Here is a 25,372-nt window from a genome sequence, read left to right as displayed (position 1 = left end):
GGGGGGGTCATGGTACTCTGTTAAAAAGGCCCTGTAAACTCGAGGCTAATGTATTCAAATGAACAATTTATTTTCATTTTGTTGTAAAGGCTTTCTTTATCCAACAATATTTTGGAAATGAATGTTTTCATACGGTCACCACATAAAAGGCAATTTGAGGCCACGTAGCAATAAGGCAGCACAGCAGCTCTCTGCTTTCAGAAGCTAAAGGAGGATATGAGTGTGTGTGTGTGTGTGCGTGAGTGTGTGAGCAAGGATAAAATAAAGTGGCAGTGAGCAAGTTGAACCGAGTGACGTGCGTTAAATCAAATTAGCCACAGCGTCTTTAAATCCTGCTTTGCTTCCAGTGGGCGACAACGTGGCAGGATGAGTTTTTTTTTTGTTTTTTTTTATTTTGGCATGGCTTTAAAATGGCCATTTTTCATATGTAGCTGGATATGATGTCACGGCTGTGAAGAAAGACGGAGCAGCGGTGTGTATGCATCACGACTCAAAAGGGGAGGAGATGGAGAGTAGAAAATGTGCGAGAGCATCACTCAGATTTTTTCAAACAGGAGACGAGATAGTCATGAGGGGCCGCCGGCTTCGTCATTCACGATTTACCTCTCATTTACACAATTCAAATGCTCTCATGCTCACGACTGAAACCCTCTCACACATTACTAAGACACTCTCTCTGAGGATTAAAGTGCTGTAAAATGCACTATACATTCTAATACACGTATGTAACATTCTTGCACCTGACTGACATGAAACACACTCTCATTATGAGGAAATCGTGAGACTCTCTCACATACACTGCTGAAATTATTTTTTGTTGACACACTACTAAAATGCTCTCATAGTCTTCTGACTTTTTTCTCTGAAATACATATACGCTGTCGAAATGCTTTCTTTTGCAAATAATTTTTTTTTTAACTCACATTCACTACTGAAATACTCTCACACATAAACTACCCAAACACAAACGTAGGCGGAGGACTGAAACACTCGAGTTTTGTTTTCGGTCATGTACAAAATTGGAATGCTCTCACGCACACCCACGAAGAAAATGCTCTCAGATTCCCAATTGACATTTTTCGATTTTCTCAAAACGGATATTGGAAGACACGTCAGCAAGCGAGCACTTCAAGGCCAAGTGAGAGCGTCGTCGTTCGTTCCGTCTTGAGGATACACGGCACCTCACCTCGATTTAGTGATGGCGCCTGCCTCTAATTTGCATGTGGGCCTCGGGGGAAATGTAAAGATGTCACCTTGTGCCTGCGAGGCGACCAACATCCGACGAGGCTTCAATCATCCTGACGATTTGTGGAGCACACGCCAAAGCTGACTTTCAGGTCCTATTGACTTCACTTGGGGACTTTTTACACTAACATGTTTGACGCATCGGCTCAAATGATAAATTGAAAACAACAACATTTAGAGACTAAGTTGCCGTAAACTTTTTTTAAAAAATCACACGTTCCAAAAACATGCACAGTAGGTTCATTAAACACTCTAAATTGTTCGTAGGTACGATTGCGAGCGTGAGTTGTACTTCGTCTTTGTGTGCCCGGCGATTGGCTGGCAACCAGTCCAGGGTGTGCCCGAAGACGGCTGGGTTAGGCTCCAGCACACCTGCAAGGAGAAGCGGTACAGATACACTAACAGTAGGCTATGCCAACTACTTAATGTCATGAATACAAAGTTCTAGTGTCAAAGGCACCCGATGGTGAAAGCTGCTTGGAGGACCAGAGGAGAGGAAAAAAAAAAGGAATAAATAAAAGCAACAATAATGCCAGTTGTAGGTTGCTCGGGGAACCTGCCTGACAAATATCTGGGGAAAATACCAGCAAATAATCCCCTTCTATAAATGGATGCCCTTGCTTTTCCTCTGACCTTCACCACTTATGTCCTAATAGTGCATTAACACATAAGTGTGTGTGTGTGTGTTTTTCCGTTACAATGCAGCAAAGCAACCTCGTAATTAACGAGGACCCGTTTCCGGAGACGAAAATCAGCAACGATCCCGCTGAAAGATGAGCTTTGCGTAGCTTCCATTCATCTTGTCCTCTCGTGTTTGCCGCCACCTTGCTAATCTCACCCAGGAGGGAAATAATAAAAAAAAAAATTAAAAATCATGTTTATCTGACTGGATCAGCAGCACGACGCTGAGCAAATAAAGCGCACACGGCGGCAAAGCTGCGGGAAAAAAGACATGATGAGATTAAAAGATGAGATTGTGGAGGGGAAATTTTATGAGATCGACTGAAATGAAGACGGCACAAACCAAATCACCGTGGATGGAGAGGCGGCCAATTGACATGGCACAACAAGGCCAATCCGGGTTTTGAACGCTGGCTTTGAATCCCAAAATAAAGTAAAAGCAAAATTGTAAACATCGCCGACTGTGTCAAAGCAGAACATTGTTGACCTTTTCAAAATGTTTGGAAATGGCGAAAGGGCGGATGCAGAAAAGTGAGCGCCGACTGAAACGACAACAAAAACACGTTTGAGGTTGCACTGCCTGATGTTGTAGCTCAAATTGCTGATTTATTTGAATTCAATGTACTTCAAAATCAAAGAAAGAAAACGGATCCAGTGGATAAGGAAGATTGTCAACTTCTTGTGTTTTGACGTGACAACAATTCTGCTTCCAAAATTGCTTGATTATTTTTTGGGAGGACACAAGGGGCAACTCAGTTTCTCTTGCTGTCACAATTTTTTGTTTTCTTGAAGATGGGATGGGATGGGTTGCAATAGAACAAGTTGGAACAGGTTGAGAACCTTCAAAAAGAAACGGAAAATATATGCATCACTTTCAAACCGCCAATCAACGTAAATCTGTCCGTTAAAATAAAGATCGGAATTGGCACGACAGACGAGAGCAATCCGATGAAAAGCAACCTTAACACACGTCGGATATCACGTGACTGCTCACGTCAGCAATCAGTTCTAAAGGTGCTTGTTATCATATCGATTGATTGTTGCTGCAAAGATGCCGCATGCATGCAGCTGTCACTCAACGTGCTGGTGCGTGAGCCGCAACGATCTTGTTATGATGTGGCGGAGGTCAATCAATTTGTTCCGGCAGTCGCGCGTGCAGATGTTAAATGATGAATTGTCGCGATATCCGCAGAGACATTAAGAGAAAGAATAAGTATTGACCTTTTTTTTTTATGTTTACATCGTTTTGGCTCGCCACACTGCAGCCCACTGACACAAATCTTGCTGCCCCGCTTCAAGATTATTTTTACAAAAGTCAAACTGCAACCCAAAAATATGCCAGGACATTTGCACAGGCAAAATGGCAAACAAATGTTTTATTTTTTTTTTAATGAAATTACTTCTAAATAAGTTACTTTTTCAGGTACCTCCAAATGTGAAACCTGATCCTTTCTTGAACCCTTTAGCCTTTGCGTGATCCTCTCATTTAAAACCTTCATTTGACCAAACCCTTGCTTGAACCCGTGACCCTGCCTTGACACCCTCCGGATTCAACATAAAATACTTATGAGGAAAAGTAAACCTTTATACGAGCACGGCAGCGTCTGCCAGTCTTTCTAGATGAATTAATGATCGCAGCCCAGAGCTGATTAAAAAAAAAAAAAACCTTCACGGTTCCATCATTTTGTCTCCAACATCTCCGATATATTTTCCGTCTGAATCTTTTGGATTATTTGATCCGACCCGAATTTCCTTGGCGGAAAATCAATTTCTTAAAACTTTGATCAACTTGAAAGCGTTAGACGAGACAAAGAAGAGTAAAGTCATAATTACGCTCACGCGTTTTGCAACTCATGTTTTATTTCAGCAGTAATCAAAAAGAAGTCATTGGCGCCTCGTTAAAATCCACCTCTTGAGGCCTCCCTGCTGCAATTTGCTTTACACATTTGTGCCGGGCCGTCTTTATTCCGGCTGAGTGGGCACTAATCAACTGGGAAAGTAATGCCTTCCTTTTATTATTATGCCTGGAGAGTCCTTGCATCTTTTTTTTTTCTTTTTCTCTTTCCCAGCACATGACAAGCAGATGCTTGGGAGCTGGAGTTGTGCGATAGTGCCTGCGAGATTTAGTGCTTTAATTCCCAGCCGTGTCATCTTTTCTCACCAAAAACAACAAGCAAGCAAGTCGACTTGGAAAAAGAGGCAATCACTCTTAAAATTTTAAAAAGCTACGATTAAAAAGCGTGAACAGGACATGTTGCCTTTGTCAGCCGGGTGCAAGTTTGAAACTGATTAATGACCTTGTTACTGTTGACACAAAAGGTGAGCAAAGTCGTCACAAAGGATTTGAGGAAATCAGGTGCCATTGGCCTTTTTCTATTATTTGATGAGGAGCACGAGTGGAACAAATGTAAGTCAGCCTAAATAAAAGATGCCTACGCTAAAAGAGCAAAGCCTTGAAAGCGTTTGTTGCTGTTTCCCTGGTGCACGGCTGAGGCTTTTTGCGGCTAATGAGCTCAGGCTGAATTCGCCCACCTGAATAAGAGGAAATGTGGCGAGAGAGAGAGCAAAATGCTGCGCAGTCAGGATGCCACCGCAAGATGGGAAATCCGACGGAAAGCCGCCTGAGTCCACATTCCATAGCTTTGTAATCAAGATCCACACAAGGTACAAGTTCAATCTTGATCACAACTCAGCACACTAGTATAACGAACGTCTTCCTTTAAAAAAATGAAGATCCACAAAGCTTACTGGCACATAAATAAACTTTAGCTGACAACGCTTGCTAAACTCAGTTAGCAAGTACCAAAAAAAGCGGCTAGTAGCCGCCTGCGCTTTCCGTGTTAGACACGGTTCGGGCCTCAGCCGAAGTTGGCTTCCGGCGCCGCTTATTCGGTCCGTGGTTCGAAGTTTCCGTCAGGCCAGCGAAACAAGATCCTTCCGGTCCCTCCGTCGAGAGCCGCCGGAATTTGGCAGGCGGTACTATCATGAGTTAACCCACTCATGCCTTAAAAAAAAAGTCAGCCACGTTGTTTTGAAGCGTTTATTTTCTCCAACGGCGAGCCAATTTAGACGGCGTCTACCAGACGGACGACCGGTGAACCTTTACTCGAAGCTTGAATTATTTCTCCCAGTAGGGTGCAATGAAATGCTTTCATCTGTTCATGATTCCGTCCTGTCATTCCACTTAAAGGTTCTCTGCAAATGCAGCGGCCACTTCATTTTGGCCAAGTCACTATAAAATCGTCTCATTTTGTCAGACGACTTCACGCTCATCAGCGTGACACGTACGCATTCGATTACTGCGCGTTAAGCCAAGCGGGGTTAAAAAGCACATTGTTAAAAATGTACACTTTTATTTCAAAATAGATCCAGTGGCATCTTGTGAATTTACAGCGAGAGCGTCATCCGTAAGATTTTATCATGTGCCGTATATTATAAATATTCCCGAGTCACGCGAGCTCATCCCACACCTACCGAATCGTCGCTTTGCTCGAGCAACACGTGGCTCGTTACGTACACGATCCGTCACAGCTCCGTCTTGGCGCTTTTTGGGGGATCGAGTCCAGCTGAGCTTTGATGGCGGTCGTCCCTCAGCCACGTGTTAAAAACGACCACGGGGTCGACATTCCAGTGTTTGTGGAAAGAAATGGACACCTGGTGAGCGAGCAAGTCCGCCGGGTAGTCCTCCGGTCGGGCCTGAAAGGGTTACAATCACAAAACGTGGCTTTTGGAAACACTTTCAGGATTGCAAATTGCAATGATCGGCTGCAGGACTGCTCGAGCCTGAGTGGAGGATGACGGTCACCTGATGGAAAAGCGGACTGTGGGTGGCGGGAATGCCGAGAGCGTTGAGGCACATTCCCAGCACCATGTCGTCCGGAGCGTCGTCACTGTAACATTTGCAGCCGCTTTGCAGGAGGCGCGCCACCGCCTCCCTGCTGAACACCATGCTGCGAGGCGCGCACACACACACACGCATAAAGCTTAGCATGCATTTTTTTGTACCGGCTTCTTGTGAACATCTGCTCAATAAATAAATAAATACATCTAGAATTAATAGTCACCCCAGTAAAACATGTACAGTATTTGTATGTAGCGATTCTAAAAGAGGGGGAACGATGCGGTCAAAAATTTTTCTTTGCCGTCGCCTTTTCATGATGGCTCCGTGCACAATTGTGACGCGAGTTCTGCCAAACCACAAAAGCCCGATCAGCGATCTATTCACGATTATTTTGGTTGACCGTCAGCCGAGCGTCTTGTGGCCGAGAGACGCGCTCGTATGACGTCATCTGATGGCGCTGGCGGTCTCCTCTCCTTTTAACATTCACAAAATAACAAATGGAAACGGGCTCAAGTCGCATTTTGTTTTTTGCGTATTTTCACTAAATTCACAGAAAAAAAAAAAAAATCCCCGTTTGGATGCAAAGCCCGTTCAAGTTTCAGTGTTGGGATGCAGCAACAGTCCCCGAGTCGGAATTTTGGTCTCGTGACAACAACACGGAACGGGTGAGTTTGTTTATTTCCTACAGGGACAAATTGTCCCGCCTCAACTCGGATGTCAAAATCCTCTCCAACTTCATGTCGCTGCTTCTGCTGAATGTTTATGATTAGCTCGCATCACCCGAGTGTGCGCGCTCGCTCGCATCGTAATCTGCACTGGAAACCAAAAAGCTTAGCCCGCAAAACGAAAACTTGCCGCTGGGTGATTGGCGTTCTTTGAAGCCAGTGGAAGCGGTTTATGTTGACACGACAGATAACGGGATTTAACGCACTCCATCCGGCGGGAACGCTCACCCGCCGCCTCCCGTGACGTAGCTGTAGCCTCCCTGGCTGAGGCCGTAGCCGTAGCGCTCTCCCAGGTACACGGCTTCCGACGGCTCGTAGCAGCTGAGCAACGATCGCAGTCTGGGGAGGCTGAGGCACACACGCACACGCACGCACACACACACACACACACACACGCACACGCACACGCACACGCACACGCACACGCAGGTGTGGGAATAAGTGCAGTCCCTCAGGCTGTCTTGCACGTGTCCATCGTTCCACGTGAACAAGCAAGTTGATGAACATCAAGGGAAGCCAGATGAACTAAGAGCTTTTTTTTTTTTTTTTTTTTTGAGAATATTCTACAAGAAGTTGAACATCTGTCACAGTGTATGATTATGATTCTGATGACGAAGATTGCTGGGCCATTTTTTGCTCAACCTGATCAGGGTGTCGTCGTCCACGATGAGGAGCCACTCGGTCTCGGGGACGTCGCCGCTGACGAATCTTTTGAGGATGGCGAAGGTTTTCCCGCAGTGGCCTGAAAACGCAAGACGGTGTTTTGGAAGATGATTTAATTTTGGAACGGACTGGAGTGTCGTCGTCTTGAAGACTTATTTCGGTGCACATCAATTCCGTCATCCCGTTAATGTAGTCGCTCACTCGTCAGGAACGGTTCGGGAAATACTCGAAATATACATTTGAGCCTCTAAATGAAACATGCGGCGGACGGACGGACGGACGGACGGAGAGTCATGACATCCAAACGGGAACTACACTGAAAGAAATGGACTAAATTCAACTCAAGTGCTTCTCGCGTCTTATCCTGTTGTCATTTCCTTCTCACTCTCGAGGTTCCTAAACTACACTTGCAAATATTTTGGTTGAATTTGAGTTTGTTATGCAATTGCACGAAATAAAATCATCTGGTGAGAACCAGTTTAGGAAAGGGAAAGGACCCCGTTTGCAAACTAGTATGGACCAGGCGAGAACCATTTTGGGACAGAGTGGGAAACCCGTTCTGACAACGAAGGCACCGAACAAGGACCAAGCAAGAATCATTTTAAGACTGCTGAAACAGTTCGGGACCAAGTACGGTGAAAGTTAGAATGAAACGAAGGCGAGTTGAGGACCGAGTGCTCCTCGACGAGACGTCGTCGGACCTCAGAGTTTCCACGGCAACTGCATGATTGTCGGGATGGACTGGCAGGTTTGATCAAACTTGAACTGGTTCAAGGTTGACAGATGCTGCATACGGAGCGGGGGAAATGTTTTTGTTGAACATCGAGGCCGGCGGCAGAGCTGCTCTGACACACAAAGAGCACAATTGTGAAGTACAAGCACGACAACATAGTCATCATCCAGGCACAGACAGAAACCCCCCAGGGGCAGGCAACACGCACAATACGAGAGAAAAGAGGCCTGGCTGGATGATTTATGCCGCACCCGCCGTGTTTTTGTGCGTTACCTGCTATCCGGGTAGCAGAATCAGAATGGCCGTTATTGTACAACCAGATTGGATCCCTACCAAGTAAGGAGCAAGTGACAAGCGATGTGGGGACAAATGAAGACCAAGTGACAACTGGTTTAGGAACGGCTCAGGAGAACAAGGTGAGAAAATGTTTAAGACAAATAAACAACCAGGTTACGACCAACTAAGTGAGATCCAGTTTACAGCCAATTGAAGATCAATTTTCGACTAAGGGAGTACCAGATTAAGAACAGAAAAGGATCAAGTGGCAACCTAAATAGTAGTAAATAAAACAAAAAAAAATGTGAACCCATTTAAGACCAAGAAAGAAGCAATTTAAGGCCAGGAATGTCTTTATTTCTTGTAGAACCAAGTAAGAATCTAGCGAGTAACAAGTAAGGGCCAAGTGAGAACCAGTTCAGACCCATCAAAAGGCAAAGCGAGAACTCATTTCGGATGAAGTGAGAACCTGCGTCGGACCAAAACAAAAGCCGTCCAGGACCAAGAGAGGAACAAGCAAAAGGCCAACAATCAGTTTCAGACCAAATTGGAACTAGTTTGAGACCAATAATGAGCATTCCGTTCTGTTCCATTCCAAGTGAAATTCGTGCACGCCATCATCAGGGCAGGGCTGAGCGAAAAATCCCCAGCGGCAAGCGTCACGGCAAAAAAGAGAAGACGACGCCTGACTGGATTATTTATGTGGCACCTGTGGTGTTGTTTTGTGTGTTCGTTGGCATCTGAATACACAAGAAGAGCGGACACCTTGAACTGCTGACAGGAATAAAATCAAAATCTCCATTTTTTTTTTATTATTTATTTTTTTGGGGGGAATTCACACAAAGCTGCCACGCTGGTTTTCTAGTTAGAGCGGCTCGCTTTGAGTGACGTTCGGGGCCGGTGGGAAGCAAAGTCGCTTCCGTGTTCTGTCATCAAAATGCCAGCGCCGCACATGATGCGAGTTGGGATGCTTTTGTGAGGAAACGACAACATTCTCGGCAGGCCACAACCCACAAAGAGTCGGCGCTTGACGACATTCCAACATCCCCTCTGCTGACGCTTGTTAAAAAATACAGTTTTAACGATAACGAGTCTCGCCTTCTTGATTTTAAGATGGAAATGTAAACGGTGTAAAATGCACAAAGCGCAGTCTACAGAAGAAGTGAAGACGTCAGGAGTTAATTCTTAGGACAAAAATCCATGTAACAGCATTGTCGGTTGTGAAATTCAAGCTTCTCCACAACTGCAACGACGAACCGACGCCAGTAGATGGCAGCACTTTACATTAAAGATCAGCACAGCTTTTGAGTTGAAATTGACGATTAGGCGGCAAATCTCGGCTTGTCACGTCGAATATGAGGACGAGAAATATCAACATATTGGAAATCGAGCAAGTTTAGACACATGGCATTTTTACAGTTTGCGGTATCATAAAGCAAAGTAAGCATTCTGCTTGTTTCTTTGATCAAAAAGCTTTTCTCAGCATTTTGCTCAGAAACCGGGAGGATAAAATCTAAAAAAAAAAAAAAAGGAAAAGTGTTTCCTCTGTTTTGGCAGATTTGGTGACCATGTCACAGAGCAAAATATTCTGTAGCTTTGGAAAGATCAATCAAAATGTTACCAAACGGCAGCGAATGAGCTAATAGGCGGGGCCTGCACTCTGATTGGCCGGTTTGTCTGCTTGTGAGCGTTGCGGTGCAAGTCGTGGCCTTCAGATTGCGCAATCTCCCAACTTGCTTTCCTTGGCTTTTAAGCTTTTTTTGCTGATGTTTTGATTCCACAGTGCTGAATTATGCATCAAAGCGTTTCCACCCGTCCATCATTCCGCTCGGTTCACATCTCTTGACCTCCACTTGACATGAACGTACTTTCTCGTGCCAACGCATTAATGCTATGGAGGCGCGGCACACCGACGACTGAGAAATAAATACAGAAATGAATAAAAAGCCGAGCGGTGAGGCGCTGATGGCTGGTGACTGCTGGGCGTCATTAGCATAACGCTGCAGGTTGTCGCGGGGAAAAGCAACAGACAGGAGGAAATGATGCGCATCCGTTTGCTTTACACTCACTAGCTTTGTCGTATGAGTGAGATTTTTATTTTCGCCGCTCCCAAGGACGAGTCGTCTCATATTTGATATTCATTATTAATAAACATTAATTAAAGGTGAAATTATATTTCTTAAACCACAGATGAAAGCATTGGCTTGCATAACAAACGCAAAAAGAAGCTGAGTTTAGTTTAGCATGCAAAGTACAGCATTGGCTATATATTTGCGTTGCAACAAGCGATCAATAAAACGGATCAAAATTGACTTTTGGCAACAAATGTCAATATCGATTTGTTGTGTTGCACGATTATTGTGTCAGTTTCAATGTGATGTGAGCTTTAGTCGAATGTGTTGTTTTTGCTGTACATGCTTTGGCCTCTTAGGGGCAGTGTGGCGCACGCATGCTGATAATACAACTTTATTACACACAAAAAATATATATATAATAATTTAACCCCCCAAAATTCTTCAAAACGGCATCAAATTTTCTGTAGTGCCGTTCTGCACAAGTGAATACCCAAAGCACTCACGATGGATACATTAGTCATGCACTCATGCATACACACACACCGGCGGCGGTAAACTACGTTGTGTAGGCACAGCTGCCCTGGGGCAGGCTGACGGAAATGCGGCTGCCAGTTTACGCCTACGGCACCTCCGACCACCACCAAACATTCAAACCAGCGTGAGTGGCACTGGAGGCAAGGTGGGTGTAGTGTCTTGCCCAAGGACACGACGACACTTGACTCGGACTGAGCGGGAATGGAACAACGGACTCTAGTTACTGGTGATCCAGTATATATATATATATATATATATATATATATATATATATATATATATATATATATATATATATATATATATATATATATACACCCACTAGTTAAAAAAGAAAATAATAAAAACACAAGTGTTGCATGTTTCTCACCACTCCCCATCCAGTCTTGATTATGCTGAGAATAAAGTTTAGAGTAGTCAACAAAAACTACAAAAAAGAGTGTGCCCACAGTTGAGTGGGTTTCCTATGCAGTTTGCAGCCCGTCGTGCTCAGACGAGCAACACGGCAAACCGAGTCGGACGCCTCGTTATGCCCGCCCGGCGTCACGGATGGAAAGCTGCGGATTGCGCCGCTCTTTCCTCCCCTGAAAGCGGCTACAGCCCCATGCATCATCCCATTAAGGTGCAACACCAAAGGTCTTGGGCGGCCTTTTACTCGCCGATAGCGATCTGCTGTCTGGAATAATTTTCCCCCAAGTGGCCGGTAGCCTCAGGCAAGCGCGAGAGTGAGAAAGTGCCGGGAACACTGCGAGACTTGGAGTACATCCTGTCACAGCGACTTTACTCAAGTGACTCAGCAAAAAAAACAAAATAAAAAAAATAAAAAAATGGGACCTTTTGGACCAATTCTCTCAGGAAGGAACACAAAATGTGGTGCCAGAGGCCTCAGGAGGAAGAGCTCTCACCTTGACCAACTCCAATAATCCAAAGGTGCTCCTGTGAATTAGTAAAAACCACCGCAGGGCCAACATGAAATTGCACCTGGAAAATGTTCCTCCAGTTTTGATGTTGAATAAAAAATAAAGAAAAAAAATCATTCACTGAGCTTAATGTCCCAGTTGATTTTTTTAAACACTTTCCTAAAAAAAAAAAAATCACTTTCTTAAAAAAAAGAGCTAATGATATCTGACATTTCAAAAAATTAATTATTGATGGGGAAAAAACAAATCAATGAACCTTATACAACCTATTGTCAACCTTTCAAAAAAAAGTAAAGAAAATTGATGTTAAACATTTCCTAAAAAAATGACACATTTTGCAATTTTTAAAAAATTATTACTTTCCTAAAAACACAAAAACCTACGTTGCAATTTCCTAAAAAGAAAAAAAAATGAGTTTTTGTAAAAAGAACAAAATAAATATTGATTGAACTTGATCTTGGTTAGAAACAAAACTCATCTTGTACTTAAATTGATTTTTTTTTTAGAGAAATCGGGGTGTAATCCACGAACGTGACTGAAAAACTTTGCATACCTCAATAAAGTCTCAATTCCGATGGTGAATGTTTAGCCTTGAAGGAGGTCTGCAGTTTTCAGAGCGCCCGTTTGCTTACTCTGATGAGACCCCACGTCTCAGTCTGATGGGAACCAATAGAAGCTTTTGTTTTTTTCCTATGTGTGTGTGGGTGTGTGTGTGACCCCGACTGACACCGCTCTCACCTCTCTCCGTGTTGGCGACTCCCAAATCAACGGTGGGTATTGAAGCGTCTGCGAGGTCGCTGTAGTACTCCAGATGGATGGCGTCTTTCTCCCAAGTCTTCTTGATGACGGGAACTGCATTGCATTTGGTGATAATGTCTTAATGAATAGCTACAACTATAAAAAAAAAAAAATAAATGTCGGGAAAAAAAAATGTATGACATTTAGAGCAGAATGGAAGCAAAACTGATTTGACATTTAAAGCAGAGCCCGTCTCCAGCTGGAAAAAAAATTGCCAATCAAACCTCAGCTTTATTAGCTTTGGAAGGTGCAGCATGAAAAAAAGGGCAAGCCTTTACTATTTGGAAGGACATGACAAAACAAAACAATACAACACTCACCTCTTTTGCCATGAAACTTCTTGCACGTTTTCACAGCGACAAAGATGTTGTCCTGATTTACGGGCTCTCCCTATTTGGGAAAACAAAAAGAAATTGGTCAAGGACACAAGAGGTGAAATTCAGCCATGGTTGGTTTTCACTTTTAAAAGTCATCGACTTTTCAGGTTGCGATGTATTGTGCGAGTGCGATGCTAATTACTAGTCGCTCTTGATGCTCAACTTTCCTCAGGTGAAAACAAGCTTCGGATGTGACACGTTCCTCAAAGGAAACTCATTTATTTGTTACATTTTCCAAAAAAGAAAACAAACGATTGATGTTACATTGTTCTTTGATCAAATCCTACTCGCATGCAATCTGCTACACTTGTGCTTTTAAAGATGAGCAAGTCATGTTACAAGTCATCTTGCGCTTTCCAAGAAAGAAAAACTACCGTTGTTGTAAAAAAAATGAATAAAACAACATCCATAATATGTAAAATGGAAACAAACAATAGATGAGAACCATCGGTTTCATTCTTTTTAAAAAAAAAAGTTTGTTTTTATTAAATCAGATCTGTACAAGTACGTAAAATTTTTCGTGTTGATTCCGAATTAGGTTTTCAGTATAATAATAGACAATAATATATAATAGAAATATTTTTAAGGGGTAGATTCAGCAACAAGTGGATTTTTTTCCTGTAATGTAAAATCCAAATTGCGCAAGATTTCATGGCTCAAACTTACCTTGGTCCGAGTTCATTCAAGGTTGCAAACAATTGCAAAGACCTTTGCCAGACATTTGACACTAATTTTAATGATCGCAAACACTTCTTCATTTTGCAATGAAATTGAGAACATGTACAAAATTGCAACTGTTTGCAACCATTTAGGAACCCTGATGAAAAAAAACCCCAACATTCGCAACGTGCACAAACATTGGCGGTTCAGTGAGCTACGGGACTTAAAGGTCAAAGTGCACTTTTGCTGCTGGAGTGCCCGCGCTAAACGGCGCCACGCTTACGAGTCAAGTTGTGCAATACAAACCGAGGTTGAAGCCCACGTTGACATTTTGGTTGTGTTCCAGGCGGGGAGCGAAAAGCCGCCATTCTGCTGATCACCTTTTTTTCCTGAGAAGCGCGCTGGATGCGGGCGAGGCGAGGCGGATACTCACACACGGGGGAGGCTCGGGGTTGAGCGCGGTGGCGCACGGCTCGGCCCGTGGGGAGTCTTCGGACTCGGTGCATAGCTCGGGCACGGCGGTCAGAGGAGGACCGTTGCCGTTGTCCCAAATGTACAAGGCCACCTGCCGGAACACGTAATGGAATGAGCGGACGTTAGGGGATGAACCATTTTGGAAAATTAATTGCCTTGTAATCTGATGTGATTTTAATCAAGCTCTGCTTCGCATGTATTTGAAGTGATCACCATTCGCATCATTTGATGAATTTATTACAGCCCATTTTTATTCACCACTGTCATCACAACAAGAACAGAACGCACCTCGTGTTTCAGGTCGATGGTGAAGTCCGATTTCAGTGGCTCCTCTCGGACTTTGTTGGCCAGCCTTAAAAAAAATATAAAGAGAAAAATAAAAAGACAAAGAAAAAAAACGACCATATTACAGTGGACTTGGAAGATGCTCAAAGAAAAGTTTGACATGAACTCACTGACCGGACCACCAGGGGGATGCTTAAGGCCCACGCAGCAGAGAAGTCGGGATATTTGAAGACGGACGGCTGCTCAGCAAAGGCGTAGTGATGGATGATAGTCGATTCGTCGTCGTGGAGCGGCTTCCCCAAAAACCATTCCTGATGAAAAGTAGTTCTTCATCAACCTCCAAAATACGGTTCCACTCGAATTTGACGGCAGTAAAAACACGCTCGCTGTCATTCTTTGACTCTGAAACAAAGACTTTTCATCAAGTGACCAAAAATGCATGCAAATGAAAATGAACGAACAAATAAAGCAGGGGTGTCAAACTCCAGTCCTCGAGGGCCGCTTTCCTGCATGTTTTCCATCTCTCCCAGCTGCAACCCACCTGATTCAAATGAGCAGGATACTTATCAGGCTTCTTCAGAGCTTGCTGATGAGCTGATCATTTGAATCAGGTGGGTTGCAGCCGGGAGAGATTGAAAGCATGCAGGAAAGCGGCCCTCCAGGACTGGATCTTGACACCCCTGAAATAAAGCTTCTGTGACGCTCGGGCTGACCGGGGTCAAATTTTCCTTCAGAATTTGGGTTTTGGTTTGTCAAAGAGCAGTGTGACTTCAATCAATTTGAAATGTGAAGAACGACGCGACTCAACATTCGACCCACATTGCCAGCAGAAAAGAGAAAAAAAAAAGAAAGAAATGATTTCACCAGCCAGGGGACTTTTTAATTAGCACGGCGGCGCCGACGTGACTGACACGTCTGTCGACTGTCACGGCGAGCCGAGCATATGGCGGAGTTCTTAATTGAGTAGACGCTTTGTACCTGACGATGCTCACTTTTTTTGGGGGGGGGCACAAGGAGCAGAAGGAAAAAGAAAAAAGATGCAAGAGACGGCTTACTTTCTTCTCGTCAAACTTTGCAAGCGCTCCGACGAGCCTCGCCGTCTTTACGCCGGTCTCCTCTTCCAGGAACACGATCCATGAGGAGTTCTTCCCGAAGGTGCGAGACAAACTGAGGACACGGAGAAATACGAGTTCTTTATTCTCCTTACTTTGAAGGTTTCTAATGACTAGATCGATCCGTTTTCGTTTGGCATTATATGCTCTCATTAAGCTCGCGGACATTTCCTGAAACGCAACGACATGGTTTGCTTGAACATTTTGGGCTTTAAAAATAGACAATGTTTTATTCTCTTTTGCAACGAGTGTCAGGACGAGCGCGCTTTGCCTCTTGCTTCGAGAAATGTGCAAGAAATTGTCTTTTTTTTTCCCCCCCCCCGATTCCTCAAAGCGATATTATACTTACATTGTGGAGAGTGCGCGAGAGAGCGAGAGCGAGAAAGTGTGACAACAGGCGGGAAGAAATACTTGTTTTAATTAGCCTGTTGGAGAGGTGAAACGAGATAGGCAAAATTCCCCTCGCTCATTCAACTCACGAAGGCAGCAGAGGAAGGATGCTCCAGTCTCCCTCGTTGTCGGTTAAACTGTGAAGAAGCAAAACCACCGGTGGCCTCTGGAAGAAAACAAAACCAAAAAAAAAAAAACACATTGACAGTTTGATCAGCGCCTCAAGACAAAGACCTTAAGGGAACTTTTTTCCCCGGGAAAATAAATTAGCAAGCCCCAGTTTCAAATGATTCCGTCGCTAGTGTGAATTCGCTTCATGTGCAAATTGTACGACTCTTTTTGTTTTGTTTCAGTTTGATTTAATAAAATCATTTAAATCCCCCAAAGAGGAAAATTAACTCCCACTCTAATCTGCTGTTATGCTCCAGACAGAGAGACCATACCAAAATAAAAAATAAATAAAAACCCACACACACACTTTTAAAATTACAGTTTACACTTCCCACACACTTAACACAGTAAAACACACACACATTTATTAAAAAAAATTAGAATAAAATTCAACAGTAACACATCTCTTGCTTGCTGTCAAGAAATAGGAGACAGCTCTCAAATATCACTGAAGGAAATGAAAAAAAAAAGACTTATAGTTCGGGAATTTTTATAATTATTTTTTTTAATTTCATTTTGAGTTTTGTTGAAGTTTAAACTAACTCCTAAAAGACGATGAAATATTGTGTATTTATATTAATACAATTTATGCGTGTCTTGTAAGGTAAAGATGATTTATAATAGATTAGATTATATCCAGTAAATTATGACTTTGATTACAGTAATACGGAAGTTAGGTAATTACCTTATGAATAAGGTGCGGGAGTAAATCATTTTCACTTCTTCCCACTTCCTTTTGGATATGTAAAATTGGACCGCCATTAGTATGCTGGGCATATTCATTTGATTTCATTTTCGGTAAAAAATAAATCTCAACACCAAAATGAAATCCAACACATGCATATATTCCCTCTTCTTTGTGGGAACGACTACAACTGCATCTTAGTAGAGGACCTTCTCTGCTACGTCTAACTCGGCACTGCCTTTCATATCGTGGCGCATCGCAATTGGACACGACTCTAAATACAGTCGGCGCTACAGAAACCAAAATGAATTCAAATCGATGCAGACTTGCATGTAAACTGTGACAACGCCTAAAAACAAGTTGTGTGATGTGGCAGAAATAGCTGAGATGCCTAAAATCAGTTGGCTTCTTGTAGTGCCAAAAGTATCAAAAATCAACCAGGACTTGAAAGTACAAGTCGGAACCATGCTGCTCCAAACATGCCAGCTGCCATTACTCCTCATTATGGCAACATTGGCGCGAGCCGCAGCAGGATGACGACGACGACGATGATGATGATGATGATCAACATCAAAGCACAACAAATGTCTGCATCTCCTTAATACATCAAAGCCCACTATGATGTTTGGAGATAAAACTAAACAAACCCCCCCAAAAAACATGCAGCAACATTTCTGAACTGGAAGCAAATGCAGTAAAGTCATGTTAAAAAAATCACAAGAAACATTTTCTTCTATGATGGGAAGTGTTACAACATGTGATCCATATCCTTGATATCCATTTTAAGATCGAGTATGCTCTTTGTGCGAACCTGTAAGAAAATAATCTCTGCCGCGGTATTGAAAAATGGCATTATTCCACACGCGGTGTTTATAGGACTTGCCCAAACAAAATGTAGAATTAATCTAAGTCCATTTGTGCTTTTAATTACCGTATTTTACAAACTACAAGTTGCTCCGGAGTTTAAGTCGCACCAGCCCAAATATGCATAATGAGGTCGAAAAAAAGCAAATCGCACGGATAAATCGCATAAATCTAGAGAGCCCTCTTGTGGCTGTCTGCGAAATTACAATTTTTTTCCCCACGTATAAAGTCGCAGGATCAGCCAACCTATGAAAAAAAAAATATTTCGACTCATTGTCCAGAAAATTTGGGAAATGTTTTCACGCAGTATTTGCTGAAAAATGCGGCAATTTGCTGCCACCATTTTGTTGCCAATGAACTACAGTCTGATGAAGTGCGTTGAAAAGATGAGATTTAGACCCAATCTTGTTCGACGTCATCAAAATCCGCACACGCATCATTGGCTCAAAACGATGGCCGACATTCGTGAGTGAGACTGTGAAGATTTTTTTTTTTTTTTTTAAGTGAAGATTCATGGTTCTTGAACGGCTTCAAACAACATCAACATGCATTGCTGTTGTGTGAACAAAACATTTTTTCTCAACTCCAAGAGGAAACAGGCCATTTCAAAAACACCGGAGGAGCCTGCGGCGGCTGCAAGCTATTAAACGCACAGACTGGACCGAGAACATAATCGGAAATGTCCACGTTTGCGCTGCTCTGGTAAGTTATTGTGGCCATTTGGTTGAACTCAACCTCCATGTCTGGTGGAATAATAGAAAGGTGTTTGATGTTACTGGCAGCTAACTCACTCAGCTATGATCAGCCCGCATGCACAACCAGCTCCAGGTAATCGAAGCTCTGAATTAAAAAAGTACATGCAAAATATTGCTTTGCTTGCTGCCCTCTTGTGGCAGCTTTAGGCAATAATAAATAGCAGGGATTTAACGTAAACAAAAGTCGCCCAATGAATCTTGGTTTGATTTGAGTTTTTGCATCTTGACCGCCGTTTACGCTTACCTTTGACTGAGCATGCGCCTGCTGGAGCAAATCCTCTCGCCGTTTCTCCGCGCGCATGGCGTGGAAGGAGTTACTTTGACTCTGGATGACAAACACGATCTCCCGAAGATCTGCCAAACACAAAAGGTGTGAAACGTGAGGAATGAAAATGGGGCTGATGACCTTCCTCGTGGTCGGGGGGAGAGCGTGAAAAAAAAGTGACTTGCGCTCATCTCCGTTGCTCGTCCAGCAATAATAATAAGCAAGGCATTAAGAGCTTAATTAGGTGGGAGAAGCCATAAATGTCACGGCCCAGACAGTGTCACTGAATGAAAAACGAGCATGGTTTCCTGCGACGAACCAAAGAACAGCTTTGGAAAAGAGCAACATGGCTGCTTGCATGCAACGACACTCGTGTTGTTCGGATGTCAACATTGAAGGGTTCGTAGCATTTCAAGCTTTCCACAGTCAACTCAAAGTATGGCAAATCCACTTTTGCACTGGACAAGATTGAGAAATGACGATCAGAGTTGAATGATCTGTCGCCAGGAAGGCCGTCGCCTCAGCCGAGGTGACAGATAAATTGCGTTTCGAACCCGGATAACATTCGTCAGGTATTTCGCTGTCTGATTGGAAGAAAGCGGGCTTGTGTTTACTTTAAAAAAAAAAAAAAATGAAAGAGTTCGCGTTATTAAGGTCATACGATGCATACTGAAGCACAAAACTGGCCAAACAATCACACATCTAAGATTACGTGTGACTTACGGTTACGTAACAAGCACAAAGTAAGGACAACACAGATTTCAAATGCAGCAAGTGAAAGCACAAAGTCATCACAAAATTCGCGTCAAAAAATATCAACATAAGTCGAGTAAAGTATTGGCAATTTGTTCCTTCTCCCCGCGGCTTTTTCTCAGACCTAAAAATTTGCTATTCGTTGCTACTTCTCCCCGTGAAAATAATCAATTTTTTCCCAGCATTCATTTTCGATGGCGACGACTCCCGGCTTTTTTAGGAGGAGTCACTTGTAAAAGAGACATGACACATTTTTGTCCCTTTTACGCAGTCTGGCCGCGTGAGTGCCGAGGGGGGGCGGAGGGGCGGCAGGGGGGATTCTCGACGTTGGACTGTTTGTGCAACCAATATCATCCGTCACTGAGCGCTGTCACTATTGCAGACCTTTAAACGGATGTCACATGAAGACGAATGGCGAGGCGAGCTCGCCGCTTTAATGACGAGCCGGCGATATCAGGGCCGCGGTGCACTCGTCTGTGAGGCGAATGTCATCACCGCCGAGGAGAGATCCAGATGATATCACAGGGAACACATTTCCTTTCTATATTGTGGCGTCGAGATTGATGCGTTTTTGTTTCCTGTCAGAAATTGAAAATCGCAAAAGCTTATAACTCCGATTTTGTCTTCTTAATGGGGGTGAAAACTGTGACCAGTATTAACCAAAAGCAAAAGTACAGCCGACAGGGACGGGGCCGGTGCACAAATAGTAAAAAACGATTTATAATTGACAGCCATTGAAATGAATTGGGGGAGGGCTAGAATAAATAAAATGTTTCTTTTCTTAAAACTAAAAAATGTTTTCAACAAAGAAACGGGGTGAAATCAGACAAAAGGACAACCTCAAAATATGAAAAAAAATTAAAAGATGAATATTAATAATCAGTAAATATGCTAGTCTGCATGTACTAATCTGTCAAATGTAAAGTGGTAACTTGATTTATTTTTTTTTTTAGTTTCCCTAACCTACGTTTTTTTTTTTTTCGCCATGAGCTTTTGGTTTGTTGATTTATTATTTTTTTTTTTACATTTGGCTTGAAAAAGATTCAATGGTCAGATTTTGTCAGCCCTGATTTGGCCACCAACTGTTCACATGGTTACCTCAGATTGAAAATCCTGTGAGTGTTTTTGTAAATCGGTCCTTCTACTATTTTAAGCATTACCGAAAGTGATTGTTTTTTCCACTTCTGAGGAAAAGTAATAAGAGACAATTTGGTTCGTCACCGTCTTGAATGGGAGCTCGGATAGCTCGTTGGTGATTAAATGTGCCAAACGTTCTCGACAGCTCAGAAGAAGGCCCGGCACAAAAATGACGCTCACAATCTTAACACATTTCCCATCATTCGCAGAGAAGAGGCTCATAAATTCTTATTTCCCGAAAGAAGCCTTTTCAAACGCACTGAATCATTTGAGTTTTGAATGAGAAGCACGACGGAAGAACTACTGCAATAAATCCATTGAAAGCAGAGCAGACTTTATCAAATGCACGTTAACGCTCTCTTGAAGAATTGGATTCATGCCACAAAACTTCGGGATTTGATCAGAATTGTTTTCAAGTTTTTTTTTTTTTTTTTCCTAAGTTCAAAGCTGGCATTTGAAAAGGATTTGTGGTGAATTGGGCTTGCTTTGTAGAACTTCAGCCTCAACAAAAGAACATTTTACAATGGTCCAAATTCAACAGTTGCTAACCCGCTAACAGTCGGTATGCTAACATAGAGCAAGATGGCATCCCGAGTACAGAAAACGCAAAGGCAGATCCGATGACGATTCATTCTGTCTCTTTTGGTCAGGTGTTATCGTCAAACAGAAAAGCTCACATGCTAACATTTGTGATGCTAACAGTTAGCAAGATGGCATGCTGAGTGGAGAAAACGCCAAAGCACAAAGATTAAGAGTTTACAGTACATTTTTCCCTGCGTTAGCGTACAATCTTGAATGAGATTGATATGATGCTAACATGCTAACAGTTGTTATGCTAACAGAAATTAGAAGTAAAACCTCAATGATGGTTTGAGTTGGAGGAATAAATCTCAACATGGAGGACTTGCGGTTGGGTTTGGACGGCGACACGTGAGCTTCACTGTAGAGACGTTCAACAACAACGAAAATACACAAATGCAATAATACAGAAAATAAAGAAAGGTTTTCATCCTTCAAATTCAAAGGTTTTCTTGACTTAAATGTAGTTGTTTGGAGGTGAACGTCAACATGACGGGGGAACGCTGTGAGTGGCCCTCAGTGGAAAGAACACAGCGGACAACCGTGATGTTGACTTTGACGTCCTTCGCAATAAGGCAAAATCAAAGTCCCGATACCCGAGAGGGAGAGCTTGTCACTCACAACAAAGACCCGATCGATCCTCCAGATTTACAAAATCCCCCAACGAAGACACGGGTCCACACGTCCCAGCTTAGAAAGCAAATCGCACCCCCACCACCTCCAAACGTCCTTCCGCCGAGCTCGCTAAATGGCGTACGGATTGGCAGCTGAATCAGATAAACCATTTCCCAATTCCTTTTTGCGTAGATAAAATTGTGCGCTGTATCGAGGGGCATCAAAAAAAAAAAAGTAGAAACTAATTAAGACGGAACGTGCAGGCTCTCGACTCAATACTAACGGCTTTGGATTTATGATCAAATTGAAGGAAGAAGAAGAAGGGAACAAAAAGGGGAACATTGTGGTGAGTGTCCTTCCGTCACCTCCACCCATTGTATCCGTTCTCTTCTCAGGTGAAAATCAGCGTCTGCCCGCGTCTGGCCACTCATGAGCGACCACGACGGACGGCGAGCGCGCGATCGATACGTCGAGCTGAACGCACCCGGCTTCGGCTGTCAAACATGACCAAACGCTTAAGCCGCCAAGGAAATGGGAACGCTGCCCGGAAATGTTGACAGATAGACGGTTAGGGCCTTGGGCGCCAGAGGGAGTTTGATGCCGCGTGGTCGCCCCGAGCGCTCGCAATGGCCAGCGGGCGTGTGTGGCGTCTTAGCTGCGGTCTTCTTGAAATCAGAATTTCTGAATAGGATTTCAAGAAAAGGTCAGGGTGTCAATCCAGGGTAAAGTGCTAAAATTTTAATTTTAAAGTAGTCAAGTTGAGGGCCTGAAGCGACGGTTGATGTGGAAAAACCTCCTGGGAGCTGGCGTTGTGAGGTCCAAGTTTCAAATTCAGAGCATTTCAAAGTATCAAACAAAGGTTGCCATTTCAAATGAGGGTCAGGGTTTGGAATCGAAGGTGGCGGTCAAGCATGGGTTATGTTTTCAAAGCAGAATTTCAAGTAAGGATTTTAATTTGGCTTTAAAGGCAACAATTTTGGTTTCAAGTCGGAGGTGAAAGCCCGAGTTAGCGTTTCAAGCATGAGATTAGTGTCTCAAAGTCGGGGTTGAAGACAAAATCGTGCTTTCTGGTCACCTAGGAACAGATCAAACGTCCAAAAGGACTTTAAAGGGGATAAATTTTTTTTTTTTTTTTTTAAATGTAAAAGTATCCCGGAAGCTCCCTGAACTACTTGTCGATTCCACTGAGGAAGCAGAGGAGGGGAAACTAACTTCTTTGCTTCTCCTGTGGCCAACTTTAGCCTGGAGGCCGGCGGTGATTAAAAGGATCAAGGGCGCTAAAGTGAAATATGTTTCGCATTTGTACACGTGCGTGCGTGTGTATGTGTGTGCGTGTGCGTGTACATATGCTCCGAGTGAATGGCGAATAGCCAGCAGCCTAGTTAGTGCAAATCAATGATGACACTTGCCAAGAGAGGGAAGGCAGTTGCTGCGGAGGACGACGGAGGCGAGCGCCGCAACTCGCCGGCGCAGCTGTCAACCCTGCGGAAAGGTGCGCGGTGAAGGTGGACCACTCAATCGAAACGGGTCGGAACATGCAGCGGCGATAACACGGACTAAAGCGCAATCGACAATATTTCACAGGATTTTCTTTTCGTGGGACAACACAGAAGAAAGTCGATGTCCAGCCTGTGTCGCAACACAGCCGTTGTCTCAAGTGCTGGCAACAAAAGTGAGAAGACCCCCAAGTGGAAATGTTCAAATTGAGCCCCGTTAGTTAGTTATGTTCCTTCTCATTATTGAAAACCCACGCAGGTACGATTTTTTTAATAAAAAAAAAAACTCCAAGCAATTCAAGTCAGCACCGCAGCAAGGTTGCGATTCACGCTAAGCGAACGGCGAACGAATTATCCAAAGGTGGAATAATTCAATTGGATCTTTTACGCCACTGCTTTTGATTAAAACCAAAAAGATAAAACCACAAGCAATACAATTACATAATACACTTGACTGTGTGTGTGTTGTTTGCGCGTCTTGTTAATGAAATTCAAGCATGAGTCACCAGTAGGAGGGTGGAAGAACTTTGTTCAAATCAGGCTTGCGCACGTCATTGAGTTGAAACAAATTAGCATGTTATTACTCTCGCTTTTTATACACTTTGATCAATGCAGCAGATCGATCTTATTGAAGACCAACATTTTGAGTGTTTTGTTTTTTAGGATGACCACATGTTCGCTAGCAGGTCTATGAGAGGACTAAGCGAAGGCTCCGAGGGGATCGAGCCTTTCTCGTTGCGCTCCCGCTAAATGTTAGACGAGCCCCTCGCGCTTGCCATCGTTAAAAGTCATTTTTATTCTTTGGCTTTGGTCTCAGCATGAGATTGACTTGCTTACTTTCTGTTTTTGTGCATTTAATGTCTTCATTATTCATTTGTTTTCTTGTTTGACTTATTTTCGCTTGATGTAAAGCACTTGGCATCCAGCGGCGCTCGTCTTGAAGTGCTTTATAAATACTTTTGAGTTGAGTTGAGTTTGACAAAAAACTAACCTAGAGTGGCAAAATACAGAGCATACTGTGGCGTTGACTGCTATGCCTACCAACCGGTGGTTTTATTTCCAGCTTTTATCAATTGGCTACAAGCCAGTGGCGGGCCGTGCATTTCACACGTCGGCCTTCAGTGAAGTTCTACTTCGTCCGACTTGCATAAATCCCCCTCATAATCGCATCATTTATATCACATTTCAGATTATTGAACGTCAGCGGAGGCCTGAACTCGACTGTGTGCCTTTGTCATTTATTCTGTTTACTTTTTCAAAGAAAATCAGAAAGAAAATGTTGGCTTTTTGGATTTTCTGTCATTGCTGCATGGCTTGATAATCAACAACAACGAGTCCATGTGGGATTTGCCAACATTACTCCGTCCCACCTCAGCGAGTGTGACTCAAGCTTGCATGTTTATTTAATAAGCACTGAGCATCATTTTTTTGGGGTGAATTTTTTTTTGCAGTACAATGCATTTATATTTATAGATGCTCATTGGTACTCGCTTAAACTGCTCTTGCTACACCAGCTGTCATGTCGGCACAGTGTCGAACAAAGGCTTTCCACAGATTTTTTTTTTGGTTTGGTTTTTTAACTGATTCGACTCACCGAGTTGCCTGGCAGGGATCCCGTGCACATCTTCTTCCAAACTCTGAAAAACACAACGAGAAAGAGGAGCTTTAATTATTAAGGCCGACAAGAGACACGGGGTGGGGTGCAGCGGGTATGCAAAACTTCACAGAAACTCACACACACGAGCGATGGGTAAATATTGACGGGTTCTACAGGCAGCTCGCTAAGGTATAGTATCGCCTTTTTCAACAGTAATTCACGCCTTCGTCACATCTCAGCTGGATTCCTGTAATGTGCGTTATTTTGGAGCCAGCCAGTCCTCCATCAAGCGTCTCCAGTCGCTCCAAAATGCTGCCGCTCGCCTCTTGATTGGTACTCGTAAGAGAGCGCACATAACTCCTACTCTCCCTGGAATGACCTCTCGCTGAATGTGAGGCAAGCCCCCTCGCTTCCCATCTTTAAAACGCATTTTTATTCTTTGGCTGTGGACTCAGCATGAGACTTACGTACATACTTAATGCTTTTGTCCTTTTTACTGTTTTCATCTTTAATTGGTTTTATTTTTTGACATACTTTTGCTCCATGTACAGCACTTTGCACGTTTGTCTTAAAGAGCTTCATCAATACTGTTGAATAACGACGGGTTGGCCACGTTGCTAATTGAGCTGGTGGCACTTGGGCGGGTTGCGCAACAGACCACGGGAG

The 25,372-nt window shown here is 43.4% G+C and overlaps 1 protein-coding gene across 3 annotated transcripts in view; it reads right to left on the bottom strand.

Annotated features, from left to right (window-relative positions):
• The window catches only part of b3glcta (beta 3-glucosyltransferase a), a 36,456-nt gene continuing 11,084 nt past the window's right edge, over positions 1 to 25,372 (bottom strand). Inside the window, exons 3-16 of one of the 3 annotated variants that reach the window (XR_015844306.1) lie at positions 24,704 to 24,746; positions 18,509 to 18,618; positions 15,879 to 15,955; positions 15,343 to 15,454; positions 14,462 to 14,598; positions 14,291 to 14,354; positions 13,962 to 14,093; positions 12,812 to 12,881; positions 12,432 to 12,545; positions 7,135 to 7,234; positions 6,721 to 6,840; positions 5,732 to 5,876; positions 5,401 to 5,622; positions 1 to 1,617 (exon numbers count right to left, since the gene is read on the bottom strand). Coding sequence is in view for 1 of the 3 variants with exons in the window: in XM_088301484.1 (XP_088157610.1) it covers positions 5,452 to 5,622; positions 5,732 to 5,876; positions 6,721 to 6,840; positions 7,135 to 7,234; positions 12,432 to 12,545; positions 12,812 to 12,881; positions 13,962 to 14,093; positions 14,291 to 14,354; positions 14,462 to 14,598; positions 15,343 to 15,454; positions 15,879 to 15,955; positions 18,509 to 18,618; positions 24,704 to 24,746 (1,395 nt within the window). In the remaining 2 variants the exon portion in view is untranslated. Of the gene's footprint in view, positions 1,618 to 2,524; positions 2,767 to 3,752; positions 5,623 to 5,731; positions 5,877 to 6,720; positions 6,841 to 7,134; positions 7,235 to 12,431; positions 12,546 to 12,811; positions 12,882 to 13,961; positions 14,094 to 14,290; positions 14,355 to 14,461; positions 14,599 to 15,342; positions 15,455 to 15,878; positions 15,956 to 18,508; positions 18,619 to 24,703; positions 24,747 to 25,372 lie in introns of those variants that run through there. The other 2 variants (XR_015844305.1, XM_088301484.1) reach the window with 2 other exon arrangements.

The sequence above is a fragment of the Idiotropiscis lumnitzeri genome, chromosome 7 (assembly GCF_059441095.1).
Source record: "Idiotropiscis lumnitzeri isolate Australia: NSW breed Sydney's pygmy pipehorse chromosome 7, RoL_Ilum_1.0, whole genome shotgun sequence".
Lineage (NCBI taxonomy): Eukaryota > Metazoa > Chordata > Actinopteri > Syngnathiformes > Syngnathidae > Idiotropiscis > Idiotropiscis lumnitzeri.
The sequence above is the reverse complement of the archived record's forward strand: the minus strand, read 5'-3'. Positions and strand labels throughout refer to the sequence as shown.